The sequence below is a fragment of the Coenobita brevimanus genome, chromosome 110, assembly GCF_032717465.1.
Source record: "Coenobita brevimanus isolate Jiangsu-jjx chromosome 110, ASM3271746v2, whole genome shotgun sequence".
In the NCBI taxonomy this organism is placed as follows: domain Eukaryota; kingdom Metazoa; phylum Arthropoda; class Malacostraca; order Decapoda; family Coenobitidae; genus Coenobita; species Coenobita brevimanus.
This window is the reverse complement of record NC_137063.1, coordinates 3,071,024-3,091,946: the sequence shown is the minus strand read 5'-3', so window position 1 is coordinate 3,091,946 and position 20,923 is coordinate 3,071,024. Positions and strand designations below refer to the sequence as shown.

The 20,923-nt window shown below is 41.8% G+C and overlaps 1 protein-coding gene across 1 annotated transcript in view; it reads left to right on the top strand.

Annotated features, from left to right (window-relative positions):
• Positions 1-20,923, top strand: part of LOC145417454 (calcium/calmodulin-dependent protein kinase kinase 2-like) — a 54,318-nt gene that overhangs the window by 12,234 nt on the left and 21,161 nt on the right. The window contains exons 2-3 of the mRNA XM_080286148.1: positions 15,316-15,369; positions 15,783-15,834. Of these exons, the coding sequence (XP_080142274.1) occupies positions 15,316-15,369; positions 15,783-15,834 (106 nt within the window). The remainder of the gene's footprint in view (positions 1-15,315; positions 15,370-15,782; positions 15,835-20,923) is intronic.

Here is a 20,923-nt window from a genome sequence, read left to right as displayed (position 1 = left end):
GCCATACTATAAAGGTCAAAGGTCACGTGAAGGTCATACTCTAAAGGTCAAAGGTCATACAAAGGTCAAAGGTCATACTATAAAGGTCATGCAAATCCCTAATTACTGAAGGTCATTAAGTATTGCGTGTGGTTAACAGGTATGGTCAGCCTGAATCACATAGCCCCGAATCTCCGTAACACCTCATCCTAAGCGATTTATTCTGCTTATCACACCTCACTCCTCTGTAGTTATTATTATAGGTACAGTAAGCTTGAACCACATAGCCCCGAATCTCCCTAACACCTCTTCCTAAGCGATTTATTTTGCTTATCACACCTTACTCCTCTTCTCTGTGTTATATAAATCCCTCAGGCATCGCCATACTCTGCATCAGTAACGTACAAAAGCACATTAACCAGCCGTAGCCGAAAAATAAATCGCAAAGGAACAGGAGCTAGGGCAATATTAGCTTATTATTGCAGTTAACGAGACGATTTTGATCAGCTAAAAGTTAAACATCGGAAGCTAAGAGTAGTGATGATTGAGATGATTGGCTTCTGCTTTCAATTATTTCACTGTTGTAGTAATCATCATCATCACCACCACCACCACCGCCGCCTTCATCGCCTATTTCACCATCACCGCATTCATCACCACCACCATCATCATCACCACCACCACCACCACCACCACCACCATCGCCTATGTCACCATCAAAATGTAGTCAAAACAACTCACATTTTTAAATCGAACGAAACATTTTGCTACACTTCACCAAAACTTGAAATTGGCGCCATTTTTACGCGTTCCATTTTTCCGTCCCAGTTTGTCTCGAAGTTTTAAAATCGCCGAGAGAATTTTGGATCGACTGTGATTTTTAGCGATTCGAGAGAGAGAGAGAGAGAGAAAGAGTGTTGCCAGTTTTCGACATTTGAATTTACCGCTGTTCGTATTTTCGGCGCCACACAAGATTTCGTACCACAGCAACAACAACAACAATAATTTAACCATCTCATATATATATTTAAAACCATTTTATTTTCAACTTTTCACCACTGACTAAAAAGAGGATATTGACGTGCAGTGTGCGGAATAAATCGGCTAGGAAGAGGAGCCACGAAATCTCCCAAATCAGATTATCTCCGTACGAATCAACGAAGAGGAAGGAAGAAGAAAAAAGAAGAAGAAGAGAGAGAGAGAGAGAAGGGAAGGTCTCCAGGCATTTTTATTGGGTCAGGACTTTATCTTGACCTTGCTGTGGCCTTGACCTTTGACACCTTCTTGACCCCTTGGCTGACCCTCAACCCTTCCACCAAGTTTGGGTAAAATGGAATAAAAGTCTTTGAGTTATTGTGTTCGAACTGACACACACACACACACACACACACACACACACACACACACACACACACACACACACACACACACACACACACCATAAAATAACAATAACACCTTTCATAACAAAATAACACCTCCAAGGACAAGAAGAACAGTAAAAACCACCACAATAACACAACCCCGGCCACAATAACACCCGCAATAACAGCCCCAGCCGCAATAACACAGCCCCAGCCGCAATAACACCCGCAATAACAAGAACAGAACACACGGCCCTCAATAACAGGCGTAAAGTGTATCAATAACAGAGGCGGTGGAATAACACGTGAAATAACAGGGGGTGATCATGGGGGGGCAGGGGTTAAGGGGGGGCAGCGCACCCCCTTCCTCCTGCTTGCCATTAAAGGTGCCCTGTGCTTGGGGGAGAGAGAGAGAGGAGGGGGTTAGATGATGAATGGGCATGAAGACTTAAAATGGAGAGAGAGAGAGAGAGAGAGAGAGACAGAGACAGAGAGAGAGAGAAGGGGGTTAGATGATGAATGGACATGAAAATTTAAAATGGAGAGAGAGAGAGAGAGGAGAAGCGAGGTAGGTGGAAGGAAGGAGTCAGAGAGAAATGGAGGGAGGGGGGGAGGGAGGGAGGGAAGGGAAGACGGTGGAGGAAAGTGAGGTAGGCAGAGAGAGAGAGAGAGAGGGGGGTAATAGGGTAAGGTAGGTAGGTAGGAGGGGAGGCCTAGAGGGTGAGGCAGCTGAAGGGGTGTGAGGGGGGGAGGCAGGGAAGTTGCGTGGGCGTGGAGAGAGAGAGAGAGAGAATGGAGGAGGGTGTGAGCCAGAGAGAGCAGAGGAGGAACAGTGAGGTAAGGAGGAGGGAGGGAAGGGGAGGAGGGGGAGGGGGAGGGAGGAGAGTGTGAGGGAGGGAGAATACATGGAGGGAGAGAAGGAGGGAGGGTAAGGTAAGGGAGAGAATAAGGTTATGGAGAGAAAGAGGAGGGAGGAAAAGGGAGTTGAGAGAGAGGGAGAGAGAAGGGAAGGGAGGAGGTAACGTGGAGGGGGAGGGGGGAGATAAAGTGGAGGGGGAGGGAGGAGAGAGAGAGAGGGGGGAGGGCGAGGGATGTGAGAAATGGGAGGGGGGAGGATGAAAGATAAGGTCAAAGGTCAAGGTAGCAGGAGGGAGGGAGGGAGAAAGAAACGGAGAGAGGGAGGGAGGAGGGACAAGGGAGGAATTATAAGGGGGAGGAGGAGGGAGGCAGGCGGAGGGAGAGATAGAAATTGGTAAACAAAGGAGAGAGAGAGAGAGAGAGAGAGAGGGAGGAAGGGAGGGAGAGAGAGAGAGAGAGAGAGGGAGGAAGGGAGGGAGAGAGAGAGAGGCAGGTAAATACGTCGATAAGATAGTAAAGGTGAGAGAGATAAAATCATGCCTAATATTTGACTTGATTCCGGCAAAAACACGCGCGTTATCATTTTTAATAATAATAATAATAATAATAATAATAGTAGTAGGAGTAGTAGTAGTAAGAGGAGGAGGAGGAGTAATAACAACAACAATAATAATAATAATAATAATAATAATAACAATAATAATAATACTAACCCATACACACACAACATACTAGGCTAATACAACAGTGAGAAGGTACATAATATACTCCTTATATTTATCAGTATATTTCTCTTCAGTCTTAGTACTTCAAATATATTCATGTCATTTTCTTTTTCTGTTATGCATAAGTGGGTTAAAATATAAATGAATTTCCTGTGCAATATCTGTGGTAGGAAAAACAGGATATTGAATTAAAAGCGGGTGTTTGGTGTGTTTTGATGGCTGCACACACACACACACACACACACAAGGTGATACACACACACACACACACACACACACACACACACACATGGTGATATATGGTAGACAGACATCCAAGGTGATGTATGGTAGACACACACACAAGGTGATACACACACACACACACACACACACACACACACACACACACACACACACAGTCGGTATACACGTGCACATGCTGTAATTAATGCGTACACATTGACTCATGTTTATCTAGGCGCAGTTTTGAAACACACACTCACACACACACACACACACACACACACACACACACACACACACACACACAGATAGATGAATAGATAAAACATATATAGTTGGGTTTTGTGTGTGTGTGTGTGTGTGTGTGTGTGTGTGTGTGGTGGTATTGATGGAATGTGGGTGTCAGTGGTGGTTTACGTGATAGGTGTGAAGGAGTACTGTGTTGTGGTAGTGGTGGTTGGTGTGGTAGGTATGAGGTGGTGGTGGTGGTTGGTGTGGTAGGGATGTGGTGGTGGTGGTGGTGGTTGGTGTGGTAGGTATGAGGTGGTGGTGTGGTTGGTGTGGTAGGTATGATGTGGTGTGGTTGGTGTGGTAGGGTCGGGGTCATAGTTTCCTCTCTCTCTCTCTCTCTCTCTCTCTCTCGTAGCACATAGAGAGAGAGAGAGAGAGAGAGAGAGACCTAAACACCCCCGAAATGTTAGTGGTGTGAAAGCTTTAGCAAGGGATTGTGTTGGTGGTGGTGGTAGTTGTGGTGGTGATGGTGATGGTGGTGGTGGTGGTAGTTGTGATAGTGGTGGTAGTTGTGGTGGTGGTGATAGTGATGGTGGTAGTTGTGGTGGTGGTGATGGTTGTAGTGGATGTTAGCGGTTGCGGTTTCATTCTCTCTCTCTCTCTCTCTCTCTCTCTCTCTCTCTCTCTCTCTCTCTCTCTCTCTCTCTCTCTCTCTCTCTCAGCGAGATACATTCGTTTTGTTTACAGCCGAAATATAACGCTTCGGTATATTTTCGTGTCATATAATTCGTTTGTAGTGTGTGTGTGTGTGTGTGTGTGTGTGTGTGTGTGTGTGTGTGTGTGTGTGTGTGTGAAGGAGAAAAGGAAGAAACAGGTAGCGGAGATGCAAGAAGGAATTTAGATGTAAGAAAGAGGGAAGATATTGGAAGCGAGAAGTATGCCAAGAAATTAATATAAACAATAAAGTAAGTGGACAAAGTGGGAAGCAAAAGTGCTTGCAGACTAAAGACACTGATCTGGAAGGAGTTGTAGTAAAGAAGGTGGAGAAAGGTGTGAGGAAATAAAGGAAAGAAAAAACGCTAGTAAAAGCAAGCGAAGTAAAGAGCAAATGGGAAGACTTTGAGGACATTGATGAAAAGGGGGCGAGTTGACAGTGAGAAATGGATTTGGGTGTGTGATGCGTAAGTAAAGAAGGTGGGGAAAGGTGTGAGAGAATTAGGGAATGAAGAACACTAGTAAAAGTAAGCGAAGTAAAGAGCAGATGGAAAGACTTTGGGGACATTGATGAGAAGGGAGTGGGTTGACGGGGAAAAACGGATTTGGTTGAGTGATGCGTAAAATAATAGTGTAAGTCTCGTGATATTTAAGTTCAAGGTGGGTTGTGACCATAAATTGAATGAAATCTTTGAGACGGGTTGAGAATAGCGTGGGTGTCTGTGAGTGGTGAGGCATGAAAGCAGATACAGAGTGAGACAGGGGTGGCTGTGAGAGAGAGAGAGAGAGAGAGAGAGAGAGAGAGAGAGAGAGAGGATGTCGGAGTGGTGAGGCATGAAAACAGATATAAAGAAGTGAAACAGGGGTTGCTGAGAGAGAGAGAGAGAGAGAGAGAGAGAGAGAGAGAGAGAGAGAGAGAGAATATCGAAGGAAGTGAAAAAGAAAATGAAAGATTCGTCAGATGTAAGGAATTATGTTGAGGGTAGACAGAGGAAGCGTAGATGATGTAGATAGATAGATAAGTAGATAGATAGATTATTTAAGGGGTAGTCATAGTTGATTTTTTGAGTGTTTTTGAGAGCAAGGGAGGGACATGGAAGGCGAGGAAAGCGACTTGCCATGGTGTTAAATGTATGTGGATGCGAAGAAGCGAGGTGTGGATATGGAGAGAGCAGACTAGCATAGAATGGCATCGATGAAGTATGTGAAGAGGTGTACATGACGAAGAGGAGTACAGGTGAGGTATGTGAAGAGGTGTACATGGTAAAGAACAGCACAGGTGAGGTATGTGAGGAGGTGCACATGGTAAAGAACAGCACAGGTGAGGTATGTGAAGAGGTGTACATGACGAAGAACAGTACAGATGACGTATGTGAGGAGGTGCACATGACGAAGAGCACAGATGATGTACCTGAGGAGGTGCACATGACGAAGAGTACAGATGATGTATGTGAAGAGGTGTACATGACGAGGAACAAGACAGATGATGTATGTGAAGAGGTGTACATGACAAAGGCTGCACCCCATTTTTAAGTGCACGAAACGATCCACCTTCGCTCATTTTCGTGGCTATCTTGCCCTTGAGTTGGAACCTGGAATGTGGAAGACCTGAGTGATGAGTGAGAGGAAGTGTGATACGGAAGTGAAAGACGTCATTGCGGAAGAGAGAGAAGCGGGAAAGAAGGAACCTAAGGCTGAAAATGGGGGCGGGAAAACGTGAGAGGAAGTGAGAGGGAAGAGGGAGGAAAGAAAATGCGAGAGGGGGTAAGAGAAATGACGGTAGAAGAGGGAAGGAAAAAATGCGAATGAATGAACAGAGAGAGAGAGAGAGGGAGAGGGTGGGAGGGAGGGAATAATGTGAGAGGAATTGAGAGAGAAAATGAGAGCTCGTTGCAGTAAGAGAATGAGATAGGGAATAAATCTGATAGTTTGAGAGAGAGAGAGAGAGAGAGAGAGAGAACTTGGAGAAAGAATGATAGTAAGGAAGCGATGAAAGGTTAATGAGAGAGAGAGAGAGAGAGAGAGAGAGAGAGAGAGAGAGAGAGAGAGAGAGAGAGAGAGAGAGAATATTGAAAGGAGTGCAGTAGGCAGGCATTGAGAAGCATTATCGGTTTCTGCTCACTTTACCGATTTCTCTCTCTCTCTCTCTCTCTCTCTCTCTTCTCTTCACTTCTCTTCTCTTCACTTCTCTCTTCTCTCTCTCTCTCTCTCTCTCTCTCTCTCTCTCTCTCTCTCTCTCTCTCTCTCTCTTCTCTTCACTTCTCTCCTCCTCCTCTCTCTCTCTCTCTCTCTCTCTCTCTCTCTAAGTGGGAGTAAACGAAGAGATACCACAGAATTTATGCGTGGCAGACAGACAGACAGACAAAATGATAGATGGATAGGTAGGTAGATGGATAGATAGATAGATAGATAGAGAGGGAGAGAGGGGGATTAAAACTTCGAGAAAGAATGATGATGAAGGGGATGAACGAGAGAGAGAGAGAGAGAGAGAGAGAGAATGAGAGAACTTGGAGAAATAATGATAGAGAGGGGATAAAGGTTTAATAAGAGAGAGAGAGAGAGAGAGAGAGGAGCAGAGGGAAGAGAAAGAGAGGATAAGATGAGAAAGAGAGTAAGAAGTAGGAAGTAAGGAAGAGGAAGAAGAAGAAGAGAGAGAGAGAGAGAGAACTGTTGAGGGAAGGGAAAGAAAGGAGTTGAGAAAGAGAGTAAGGAAAAGTGGGAAGTAAGGAAGAAGGGCAAGCTGTGAGGAAAAGTAAGAGAGAGAGAGAGAGGGAGAACTGTTGAGGGAAGGGAAAGAAAGGAGTTGAGAAAGAGAGTAAGGAAAAGTGGGAAGTAAGGAAGAAAGGAAAGCTGTGAGGAAAAGTAAGAGAGAGAGAGAGAGAGATGAGCTGAAAGAAGGGGCAGGAAGTTGTATCTCGTTAAGGAAGCTCCCAAACACCTCTTCCTAAGCGATTTATTTTGCTTATTACTCCCTACTGTTCTCCTATGTGCCATTTAAATCGTTCTAATACCACCATACTCAGCATAAATAACATGTAAATTAATATAAACCAACCATACTCAAAATTAAATCGCTAAGGAGAAGGTGTTTGGGAGCCTCCTTAACCGACGAGAATGCGGACCAAAAATTCATTCCTTTCATATCAATGACGAGTTTTATTTTTATTTTATTTATTTATTTTTTGGCGTATTTTTCGTTTATTCTTGCTGTCTTTAGGCTGTTAAAATCCGGATAGACTTTTCGATGGTGGTAGGTGGTGGCGACCATCATCCACTCACTTCATGTAGCGCTGCCTACTTCTTTCATCTTTATTATTCCTTTTGTGTCTGCCCTCCTCTCTAACTGTTTCTCCCATCTTTCCTTTCACTTTATTACTCTTTTTCCTTTTTCATGTGGCTTTACACTGAGTGACAAACCTAATTGTTTCCTGTAAACCAGGAAACCATTTACAACGCTGGGTGGTAACCATATAACCAACCCATACGTGTTACCCATATATCAGCAAGTGGGTTGGCGGAGAGTTAGTGCCCCTCCCCGTAAAGCAACTGACTCAAAGACAAACGGCCACCCCTTACAGCATTATGGCGCCTGGCAATAGATAGGTAGATAGATAGGTAGATAGGTTTTTCGAGCTGGTGGAGTAAGATATAGCTTTTATTAACCCTTTCACAAATGTTCTTTTAAATACGATTGTCAGAACATATAACATAAACACTTTGTCCTGTAGCAGAAGTGTTGAAGAAGAAAGAAGGGTAAGAAGTAGAGATGATAATGGCAAAAGTAGGCATGTGGAGGAAGGAAGAATTAGAGGAGAGAAATAGGGAGGGTAGGCGGGGAGATGTGGGGAGACAGAGAGGGAGAAATGAAGGAGAGAGAGAATTGAAAAACGCGGGAGAAATGAGGAAAAAAAGAAAAAAAAGATGGAGATAAGGGGAAAGGAGAGAAAAATAAATAGATGAAAACTGAGAAAGGAGGGAGAAATGGGAAATGAAGGTGTGAGAACTAGGAAGAGGAGATAAAAAAAAAAAAGGGGGGGGGAATGGGGAAAGGAGGAGGGAGAAACGGGCGAACAAGGTTAAGAAAGAGAGACAGACAGACAGACATACAGATACAGAGACAGAGGATAGGAGAGAAAGCTTGGAGGAACATTTTTGCAAGCATTCTCTCTCTCTAAAGAAAAAAAAAAAAAAAAAAGCTCGGAACTTCAAAACCAGACACATTAAGAAAATTGCTTGGCGCTTCAACCTCATGGCTTCCTTTGTTTACCTCGCCTGCACCTCCCCGCCCCGCCCCCGCCCCAGCCAATCAGAACGCAGCTCCTCCCTCGCCGCCTGGAAGCTGCATTGTGATTGGCTATCCAGGCGGCTTCAGTCTTTAATGGTGGAGTTGCAGTGTTTACGGACCCGGCCGGTTATTACTGTAATTACTTTGGAATATTATCCTCTGCTGTTATTATTATTATTATTATTATTATTACTATGGGCGTTTCAGAAGGCAAGGATTTCCCTCTGTTGAATGAAATCGTTTATCGCTAGCCTGAATCTACAACACGAGTGAGTCTGCTTTCTGAAGGCCTAAAACAAGACATTTACGGCAGAAATAAAGATTGGCAAAATTTACCAGGGACGCAGGTGTCTCCCCCCATAAAAAGACCACTGAAAGGGGTGATTGTTCTCAGTCCTTGCAAATGCTGGTAAGCTCCACAAATTCGTGTTGTCCAATTATACTAAATGCGTGTGTATAAATGGCTCGACCTTTGATCACATGAAACCCTTTTAGAAAATTGTATATATGCATTAAATAGAAAGGAAGGTGTCCGGGGGTGTACTGTACATGCCCAAGGAACAAGTGTACCAGTTTAAAATGAATTGGTGAAAGCTTGGAATGGCGCGAAGTTAAAAAATAGTTTGGTCTAAAGAGACAAGAAAGCAAACGAAGAAACTGAGCAGTGTTGGAAGCATAATTATAAGTAAGTAATAATGAATGAGATCAACACCAGCCGCGGCGCGCGACTCTGAGGTTGTTATTAACATGCCCTGGCAACCTACCCCTCAAGAGTGCGTCTGATTTCGTGTATAATATGAGAAGCATGTGATTCGTGTGTAATATGTTCGTGTCTTATATTCGTGTATAATATATTCGTGCATAATAATATGATTCGTGTATAATATAATGCGAAATCGGACGTACTTTTGAATGGTAGGTTGCCAGGGTACGATGATCACAACTTCAGAGTCGTGCACCGCGACTTAGAGCAATCAGTACTAACCACTCCGTCATCTTGAGTGGGTGTACTGTATATTATATGCTGCCAGAAAAATAGTGGTGATGACGGAGCGGTATTAGTGTGTGTGTGAACGGTATGGTGGAATAGCTGGTGTTATCTCGTCCCTGGTATTTCACTTGTTCCCGAGACCCACCTTTCCTTACAGTATCTCATGCCCTAATGAGAGAGAGAGAGACCTTTCACAAAATCAGTCATATGCATAACAGTAGGTTACACGTGTAGATACATACAAGCGTTCCTACCAATACATACCATATATACATACCGGTATATGCACGTACATACATATAACTCACCTGTTTAGCGGAACCTGATAACATTCCACCGTCCAAATATTCAAATGTCTCTCGCTGCGTTGGAAAAGACTGACCTTTGCTCGTCACATTTCACCTTTTAAGCCCCCCACCAAAAAACAAAACAAAAAAAACAAGACTCGTTATATATAGGTGACCAAACCTGCCCTCAAAAATGTGTCGAGTTTGTAAAGGTGAAAATTTAATAGGGGATGAGGGAAAGGGGAAGAATAATTGAGTTTTGAGAGCGCCAGTTTTTGTCTTTGTTTATGTGCCCGATTTTGAATGTAAACTTCGTGTCGCTTTACCCCGTCAGCCTGAGGACTTTTTATTATTATTATTATTTTCAGTTCTTCCTGTCACCGGATTTTTTCATTCTACTGATTCAGATATTTAAAAAGTTCATTCCAGTTTGTATCTAACGCCTTCAGTTCAAAAAATCTTTCATGATAATTCAATTTAGCGATAGCACGAACGAAACACAAGCGACATCTGCGAGAAAGTGAATTGTTGTACTAAAGTTTGGTTCTGACATAGTATCCCTGTAAAGTCTAAAAGCAAGATCCGTTTTCTCTTATATGTATAACTGACTAGAGGGCTCGTTCAGATAGAGCAGTGGAGAGAGAGAGAGAGTGAGAGAGAGAGAGAGAGAGAGAGAGAGACGAATCACTTGGGAATTATAAGAACGAGTCATCAGATCATAGTGGTTAAGTGTGATAGACAGACAGACAGACAGACACCACGAAAAATTATACCTGTCTTCATTTTATTTCCACAATTTTTATTTGAAGTTTGCCACTACTACTACTACTACTAATGATAATAATAATAATAATAAAAATAATAATAATAATAATAATAATAATGTTAATAATAATCATAATCATAATAATAATAATAATAATAATAATAAACGTGAAGAGGTAGAAGGATTGAACTTTGAACTTTGACTTACGAGATTCCCGCCACTGAAATAAATCGCCAAGGTAACCACGATAAGTTACAGGTGAGGCATCAGTAGATAAATGCCAAGGAAATAGATACAACCAAAGATAAGTCGATAAAAGGTAATTATGTAAAGGTATTGGTGAGAAGTAAAGGTAATCTCTTGACAGGTAACGTCTTGATGGGATATTCCTTCTGCCTCATTATTATTTTATTATTATTATTATTATTATTATTATTATATTTATATTATTATTATTATTATTATTACTTTATATTATTATTTTATTATTATAATTATTATTGTTGTTATTTTTATTATTATTGGTAGCAGTAGTAGTAGTAGTGTTGGTGGTGGTGGTAGTAATAGGACCTTAGTAGTAGTAGTAATCATAGTAGTAGTAGCAATCTCAGGCTCATCTGAACGTGAACCCAGTGGACTGCAGGCTGAAAATCCCCCGTTCCTTCAGCCCACCATCCTTCTTTTGGGGGATAGGGAGGGAGTGAGGGACGTTTGTATAACCAGGCAGTGGAGCCACCGGGTTATATCAGGGCCACCACTTGAAGGCGCCCCTCTCCAGCAGCTGTTAGTAAAATTTGGAAAGAAAAATAAAAGAGCCAAACGAAAGAGGAAAAATAAACACGATAATAAAAGGAAAATGGCTGAAAGTAAAGGAAATATGAACAGTAATAAAGGAAAGTGAATGTGATTGGGGAGAGGTGGAGGGGAAGCAGGAGGGAGAAAATGAAGGTGAAGAATCCTGGTAGTGAAAATGTATGGAGAGAGAGAGAGAGAGAGAGAGAGAGAGAGAGAGAGAGAGAGAGAGAGAGAGAGAGAGGTGCTTTTAAGAGAAATACTGGAACCTCCTAATGTTATGTGTATTGTGTATTTTATGTGTGTGTGTGTGTGTGTGTGTGTGTGTGTGTGTGTGTGTGTGTGTGTGTGTGTGTGTACGTAGCTACTGACTACTGCATTCGCTTGACCCCTGACCTTTGACTCGTTACCCCCTCCTCATCCGCTTCAGCCTCCCCCCTCCCTCATCCCCCTCATCCTTCACCCCCCCTCCCTCACCCCCCTCCTCCTTCACCTCATCCTCACTCCATCCTCTCCATCCTTCCCTCCTTCCTTCTCCTCCGTCCGTCCTTCCTTCCTTCATTCATTCTTTCATTCATTCATTCATCTCTGTCTGTCTGTCTGTCTGTCTCTGTCTCTCTCTCTCTCTCTCTCTCTCTCTCTCTCTCTCACACACACACACACACACACACACACACACACACACCTGTACTCCTCCAACTCACCTTTCCTCTTCATCCGTACCCTTCCCTCCCCCTCCCCTCCTCCCCCCGGCCCCTTCCCCCTCCCCTCCTCCTCCCTATCACCTCCTCTTTCTCCTTTACCTCCCACTTCACCCTTCCTAATCTCTCTCTCTCTCTCTCTCTGTATGTATGTATGTGCGTGTGTGCGCGCGTTTCCACAGCATTAAGGGAATGAGTAAATCTCTCTCTCTCTCTCTCTCTCTCTCTCTCTCCACTTTCATTTCTACGCATTTTTTCCATTTTATTAATTTCCTCTTCATTTTCATTCATTTCCCTTCATCCCCATTCATTTTCATTTCCCTTCATCCCCATTCATTTCCCTTCATCCCTATTCATTCATTCATTTCCTTTCATGTCATTCGTTTCCCTTCAGCCCCATTCATTTCCCTTCATCCCCATTCATTTCCCTTCATCCCCATTCATTTTCCATCTGTCATTCATTTCCCTTCATCCCCATTCATTTTCCATCTGTCATTCATTTCCCTTGATCCCCATTCATTTTCCACCAGCCATTCATTTCTCTTCATCCCCATTCATTTTCCATCTGACTCATTTCCCTTCATCCCCATTCATTTTCCATCTGCCATTCATTTCCCTTCATTCCCATTCATTTTCCATCTGTCACTGATTTCCCTTCATCCCCATTCATTTCCCTTCATCCCCGTTCATTTCCCATCGTCCCCGTTCATTTCCCTTCATCCCCATTCATCTCCTCTTCATCCTCTCCACCCCAACCCTCTCAGCATCCAAATTTCATCCGTAATATTTCACCATTTCCGCTTCTCATTAGCACACCTCGCTAGTTTCACCCTAATCCTACAAATACTTCTTTTTAGAGAGAGAGAGAGAGAGAATGGGTGTTGTATCAGACCCCTGGGAACTCTACATAATGGAAAGGATGGTGTGGTGGTGTGGTGGTTGTGGTGGTGGATTAATTACGGGGCTTGTGGTGATTATTGATGTCATTCGTGTGTGTGTGTACCCATTTGCAGTATACAGGATTTGAGATAAGCCCCTCTTGTCCTTTAGCTGTGTGTGTGTGTGTGTGTGTGTGTGTGAATTCTTGTTTTTTTTTTGTTAATTTTTGTCCTAATCCAACACATAGCGGACATTTAAGAAGATCCAGAGTTTTATCTTTTCGTCTCCCACACCTCACTCAGCTGATGCCCCGTGGATAACAAAACTGATTCTTTCACTCACAAACACAGCTAAATCCAACTCGAAAATATTTACTAGAATTCCACGATCATGCCAGGCGTATACAAGCCGATCGCTACAATATATACAGCGTTATAAATGCATCTTTCCTCCTTTTCTTTTCCATATCTAAGGAGTTTTTCACAGTGCAAAAGTTACGTTATATGATGATGATGATGATGATTCGTAATTAAATCTACGGAGTTCAGTCACATTTCGTTATTGTTTTTTTTTTTTTTTTTTTTTTTTTTTTTTTTTTTTTTTCGTTGTAAAGGGTTGGGTTATGCAGTACTGTAGAGGTGAGGAAATTAGAAAATGGACGTTTGTGAGAAGGGAATATAGGAATTAGTATTGAAATATCATGTTGGCGCTTGAGAGGAAGGGAGGAAAGGGAAGGGTTGATGTGGAAGGAGGGATTGTGGGCAGGGAGAGGGAGAGGGGAGGATGTATATAGGAAGATAGTGTGCAGAGGAAGAAGAGAAGGAAGGAGGGAAAGAAGGATGAGGGATAGTAAGCAGAGGGAGAGAGGAAGGCTGGATATAGGAGAAGGAAGGAATGTAGGATGATAGTGGGCAGAGGGAGAGAATGAAGAAAGGAAGATTTTGAGGTAGTGGGCAGAGAGCGAGAGGAAGAAAGGAAAGTATGTAGGCTGAGAGAGAGAGTGAGAGAGAGAGAGAGAGTTTGGTAAAGGTGTGTGTGTGTGTTTGATTAATGGCAGGGGAGCAGGGAAGGGCGGCAAAGGTTGTAGGGCCATCACCAGTCCCACGTAACAACAACCACAACTACCAGCATTACGGGAACCAGCTTCAAATTACACGCACACACACACACACACACACACACACACACACACAGCTCCATGTAAATAAAACATTCCATGCCAAACAGAATTTTACACATAGGTGCACGCAAGCGAGACAGTTATTGAGAGAGAGAGAGAGAGAGAGAGAGAGAGAGAGAGAGAGAGAGAGAAGAAGCAGCAGCAGCAGCAGCAGCAGCAGCAGCAGCAGCTGGAGAAAGTTTATGAATATCGACTCCATAACACTATTTACACGAAAGATACATATAGTTGGGGTTATATTTATAAAAGATCTTAACATTTAGAATAAGTGTCACAGCGCCATGTGGAGAGGATGGAGGGCGAAAGACTGACGAAGAGAGTGTATGTGAGTGAGGTGGAGGGGGGAAGAGGGAGGGGGAGGCCGAGGATGAGATGGAGGGATGGGGTGGAGAGGTATATGAGAGAGGGGGGTGTGAGTTGGGAGCAGGGCAGTGAAATGGCGGGGGACAGGGCGACTTGGAGGCGATTTGTTTGTGGCCACCTCAAACGGGATTGAGGCGTCTGGCAATAGATAGATAGATAGATAGTCACAGCGCGTTTTTATTGCCCGTAATTTACCACTTATATTCGCTCCAGTTCGTAGTGTTCAGTAGGTGTGCGGGCGAAACGAAAAGGCGTGGGCTTGATAAAGATGTAAATATTCACTTGGTCACACACTTCTCTCACGCCCGTATGTAGTGTGTTCCCGCTGCCTCCAGACGGTTTTCCTTAGCTTTAAGAGAGCTCCCTGGCACAGAAGGGGTTAAAGAGGCCTGTAACTAACCTCTCCAGTTCGTATCTTACCCCTCCACAGTGTATTTAACCCCTCCAGTTTGTATTTAACCCCTCCAGTTCGTATCTAACCCCTCCAGTTCGTATCTAACCCCTCCAGTTTGAAAATTCTGTCGATATCAGGGCTAAATAAAATCGTCAGAGGAAAGCAAGAATATTAGAGACCTGCTCGGCGTGTTTCATCAGTGCTGTAGTTCCGTGTTAAGCCATAGACCTGGGGGGGGGGGAATTCAAATCTTGTAGGGTAAACTATAGTATAATATTTAACGTCCCTGTAGATGTAAGATTTTTTGTATCATTTCTGTCTGTCATCAACAATTATTATTTTTTTCGCCTTGTATTACCCATTATGTGTTTCCTTGCCATAATCTAACCAGTCCCATTCCACCTCGTATTGGCCATCCCGTTTTTCCTGTCCATAGTCTAATCATTCCTATTTGGTCTTCAGTGACATCGTTCCCCGGAGTATTGGAGCTTCTACTGAAAGGTAAATAAATAATGTAAAAATTAGTCATAAGAATAAAGATAAATAAAAATCTTAAGATTTTTTTTTTTTGTTTTTTTCAGGGATCGTATGGGATCGTCAAACTGGCCTACAATGAGGAGGACGACACACACTATGTAAGTTTTCCCTGATTTTTTAAGTTTACCCTTATTATTTTTTTTTTTTGTTCAAGTTTACCATCATTCGTAAGTGTATGTTTACCGCAATTCCCGTTTTCTCTGAGTTAAAGCGATAAGGCAGTATCCTAATCAGTCTGTTGCCTTGTGTGTGTGTGTGTGTGTGTGTGTTTCATTACTAAGTGTATTGACTGATTTATGACGTTTCTGTTTAATTCCCAGCCCAGCATGTTCCTGTATGATATCCTGAATTTACAATAGGTGTTGCATAAATTCCTGAATTTGAAGAAAAATACATGTACTGTTATATATTGTACAATACCATATAACACTGTCAATTATCGGTTTTCTTCGTGTTGTGGCGGTTAACTTATTTTCATGTGTTTTTATAGCTAATTATTTTACCTCCTCAGGCCATGAAAATTTTGTCCAAGAAGAAGCTAATGAAGAAACACGGTTGCTTTGGTAAGTTTTGTGCTATTATGTTTGTTTTGGTGTTGTGGCCATGTTGGTGTGGCGTTATTCTAGCCGTGTTGTTGTAGCAGCCTTGACTACTCTAGCCATGTGATAACGACGACCCATGGCTCTTTTAATTGTGGGTGTGGTGGCTGAGAGAGAGAGAGAGAGATTCAGCTTTAACAGAAAATTCTTAGGCATTTGCTACCCATGTTTCATTCCCAAAATTACCGAGTTCGAGACGTCATACAGAGTTTTCATCGCCTTCAAGATACCCTCAAGATCGCCATTTCTTTATCTCCCCTGATGTGTTTTTTTTCATATGCTCCAGCTTTTCATACTGTTAAAAAAAATCCCCTGTATATAAAACTAGTAGTCTCAGTCCTTTAACCTCCTGTGCTATAAACTTGCTCCAGAAAAACAAATCAGCCAACTGCGTCTACTTAATTTGTCGTGTTATTGGAATTGCTCTAGTTACAGTAATGGTGACTTGCAGTGCACTTTTTGTACTTTAGTAATATTATATGTAACTGTGGTGCAGATGATGAAAGCACATTAAAAATAGTAGAATGTTACAGTACAAACAAGTGGCCTCAGCATTTATCCTTTAACTGAATCAGGAACCAGAGCTGCCTAAGTTACCATCAGCTGCTACGTAATGGTGAGGGGGAGGGAGGGGCATTAGTAGGGGGAAACGAGGAAGGGGAGGGGCATTAGCAGGGAGAGGGGGGGAGGGGTGTTCCATCTACTTTTGCAGATTAAACTGGTCCCCCCCCCCCCAAGCACTCACTTCAATGGAAAAAAGTTGTGTATTTCTGCTGGTGTTGATGAGGTGTGGAAGTGATGGCATTTTGGGTGTTGTGTGGGCCTGAGGCAGGGAAGAGTCGTATGTACTAAGTGATTGCCTTGAGATTTGTGTGATTGTGTTTTGGTGAGGGACTAAAAGTTGTGCATTAATGTGTGTGTGTGTTTAAAATATAGTGGGATATGAATGTGTTTACTGTTTATATACCATACATTTTGCATAAGTACATTTCTGAATTTATAATAGTAGACCCTCGATTTAATGTACCTTGATAGAATGGATATGAGATTTAACAGACATTATGAAGCCGCCAGACTTCCGTTAGCTATAACAATGCACAGTAATGGGGTGCAGTGGGCCACAGTACATGTTTTTCCAACACATTTTACTCCATCCTGGCCTGAAATTACACAGTACATGTTTTTCCCATTCTTTTTACTCCAGCCGGGCCTGAAATTGCCCTTGGCCCATTGTGGTCACCGAGTTGTGATAACAGACTTTAGTGAGACCGTATTAGTAATGACTAATAAAGCACAATGACAAGGATGTGAAACTTAATGCAACAGGGCAAAATTATGAACTAAGTTAGTGTAAAATAGGTATAGTATTCATTTTTAGTACTGTACTAGAGTATGTTCTTGTCTATCTACCTACAGTATATCCAGACACCAAAATCTTGCAAGGGGCAGCTGCTTGTCTTTGAGTTAGTTGTTTCACGGGGAGGGGCACTAGCCCTCCACCAACCCGCTTGCTGATAATTTATTTTTGGGTGTGCCTGAAACCCCACCTTGGGGAGTGGGGAACCATTGGAAATTGACGGATTAGGCTTTATCGGTTCAGGCTTCCCCCCAGTTAGTCTTTTATAGGGAGAGTCTACTGTGTTTGAAAAACATGTGTGAATGCTATAAATGTAATTTGTTTGATCATACCAAATGTGTGCTGATTGGACAGTACAGGTATATTTATTTCACTTCTGTTATTTGATCATTACAGCACATACAACGGCTATGACTGTTTTGCATTAACCTCCACCCAGACATGTAATAGTTGATGATGGGTTCATCTCAGCATTACCATATCAAGGAGAGAGCTGTTGAATATTCATTTTACTAGGATGTGACCTAGAAACTTCTCTTGCATATAATATGTTGGAGGCTGTACCTGGCAGGCATTGGCAAATATGACATTGTAGTAGGCAGCTGCGTAGCAAAAGATTAACTTGAAATACAGATAACATTTCAAGTCTTAGTGCAGGTGTAGCATTCAAATATGTATACTATGCTTGTAATGTAGTGTAGTGAAGGGGGTCTCTTGGTAGTTTCCATACCTACCTTTACAGTTGCAAGTTGATACACTGTACCTTATGGTGCAGTTGAAGGGATAGAATTGTTTTGTGACTCATTGTGCAGGAGCCGTATGTCTCCAAAACTCACAAAGCAGTAGGCCACCTCCAACAATGCCTACTCTAAAACACAGGATCATACAAAACTGATTGATCTCATCACAAGTAAAGTCAGCTATCATTCTTCACTCAAGACAGTTATGAATCTCAAATGCACCTTCAAGTCACCGTTTTTTAACCAATCACCTCTTCTCAGAAAGCCATCCCAAGACACTGAATTACTCTAGATACACAAACAACGTTTTCCCAGCACACAAGCAGCATCGGTATCAAAGGATCGTGTAAACTCAGTGCCTTGAAAACAGCCACAACACAAGGAATCATTATAAATAGTCTATAAGCAGTTCATCCTCATAATAGTAAATTGCTTAAGCGTATCCTCAGCAGCCACTAACATGGAAAAGCATTATAGAAAACAGAACATTGAGAATGGTAACTGGATGCACAAAGACTGGATTTGGCAAGATTTTTCCCATTGTCAGCTGCTGTGCTTGAGTGTAAGAGTTAGTAGTAGCTTAGCCACATTTCTTTAGGTGCCATAACGACCTCCAAGCAGGGTACAGTAATATAAATATTTCCTTCTGCAAAACCTCTGCTGCATCCATATGGGGGGAATAGTACCGTATATTCTTTACTTTTTTACTGACAGTATATCGCAGATATTAGTTGATCTACTTATACACTGTTTAAGGTATTCCACCCATTCCATAATTAATGTCATGCAGATGTATATTTAGGTGATTTGATAATACTGAAATGAGTAGTTCTGTACATATTAAGTTAGGCAATGAAGCTACCACAGCAGTATGTGAAGTTACTTTACATAAAGGAACAATACATTACATTACATTACATTTACTGAGAGATATGTATGAGTCACTGTTTTTATTGTTTTGTGTGTGTGTGTGTGTGTTTACAGCTGCCACATCCACAATTAATGCCTTTTTTTCTCCCCCACTCAAATCCCCTCTCCTGACATACTGCCTTCTGCCTCAGTACAGTGCAGAAAGTGTAACCCTCATTGTGTCATGCTCAAGTACCAGTATACAGTATCTTTTATTATACTTCTTAGTCATAGTCTACTGTCTAATCTAACTTTGTGATTTCCCATGACTCTGATGAAGAGTATATTATCTTGTTTGTTCTTTAGTGTGTAGTTTTAAAATCTTGAACTGAAATTATCCATAGACTGTTAAATTCCTGGTTAATAATTTTTCTTACTTTATATAAGCATCAAGTAATCTCAACTTAAATATTGTACATATTATACAGTAGTGCTGCTTTTCCCATTTTCCATTCATGTAAACAGGTTTCAGTCATAGTATTTTATATAGTGCTGTAGTAAACTATGCTTTGTATTTAGTAGTACAGTAAATACAGTTTGTTGAATGCGTTAATGGCTAGTCAGTTAAAGTCAAGTATTGTAAGTAAATTGAGAGGCATGTTATTGCTCCATTTTGTTATATGATAAATTCTAATGTTTCATTAAGTCCAAAACACAGGTAAATTGCATTATACAGTAGTGTAATAAGGTAAAATCAAGAGTTCAGGATATAAATGGTGCCAGATATATAGAGATAGGTGTATTGTTTTTGCATCACTGAAGATAAGTTAGTACATCATGTATAAGCCAGTGTCAGATAGGTATACTATATGACATAGATTGTAAATAATATTGTCTTGGCTTTTGCAGGTCATTTTAGCATCTTTAAATACAATGATCATTTTGTATATTTAAATTGTAAAGCAGGCAATACATTTTGTGGTGTTAAAGTGGCTATTCAGTCCAGATGATATACAGTACTGAAGTGCCCTCTCAACCAGTCAAGCTAAAGAAAAACAAACAGGACCTGGAGTCTGAGTGAATTTCAATTATTTTTTCAGCAAGATTTCCCCTTATATGCATCATATAATGCAGTGCCTCATATAGAGACTTATAGCTATGTCGACTTAGCTTCTCCTAGTAGATTTCTCATACATGTTGCAGTACAGTACTTTGTTCCAGGACATTTCTGATGATTTTCTTTTCATAACTTATAATAATAGAATTTCCCCTCAGAATCTTATATCCCCATAGGATGTGACAGCACTGATGAGTTTCACACTGAAATGCATATCATCCATTGAGTGTGCTGACTAGAATCTTGGGAAAAAGAATGTGCATGTGGACAGTGGCATAGCAACGGAGGGGCCATGGGGTTGCCCGTGCTCACCCAGTCAGACCCTTAGCCCCCACTGCTTCCCTCAATTTGAATTTCAGATTAATGTGTAGGCAATGTGTAGCAGTCTGCCCTCCCCCTCCCTCCCCCCAAGGGTTTGCCCTACTTTGACCCCCTCCCATCCCTTGTGACCTGGCTATTCCATTGCTTGTGGAAAATATTAATATGAATTCCATTTTTAGGTATGAAGTATGAATGAAACATTATGGAGACAGTCTGGTAATTGTTGTTGGGATTTAGAAACTCAAAAAGTGACCGACAGAAGCTGTTGTTGAATGCAGTATTATTGGTTCTCCAGGGACAAAATTTCCATGCTTCCTCTAGTTGGTCCTATATACAATATGACTGGTTTAGAGCCTTAGGTTTTGGTTCATAACTGCCATTTTTGTGGTTGTCAGGTAATACAGTGCGATAAGTTTTGCCGTGAATGGTCACTCTTGATATCACAAAATGCTTTGTAGTTAATGTAGTGTTCGTATAATGATGGCTTTTCTTTTCATCTTCATTTAGTTGTCAGTATATACAGTATAAACCACAGTATTTAAATTGCAAATAAGGGTTTGGATAATATCTGATTTATTGTTTGCATCCCTCTTCGTCATCATCATCATCATCATCATCATCCTTATTTCCACCCAAAAAAAGGATGCCCTTCCTTTTAACTTTACATAC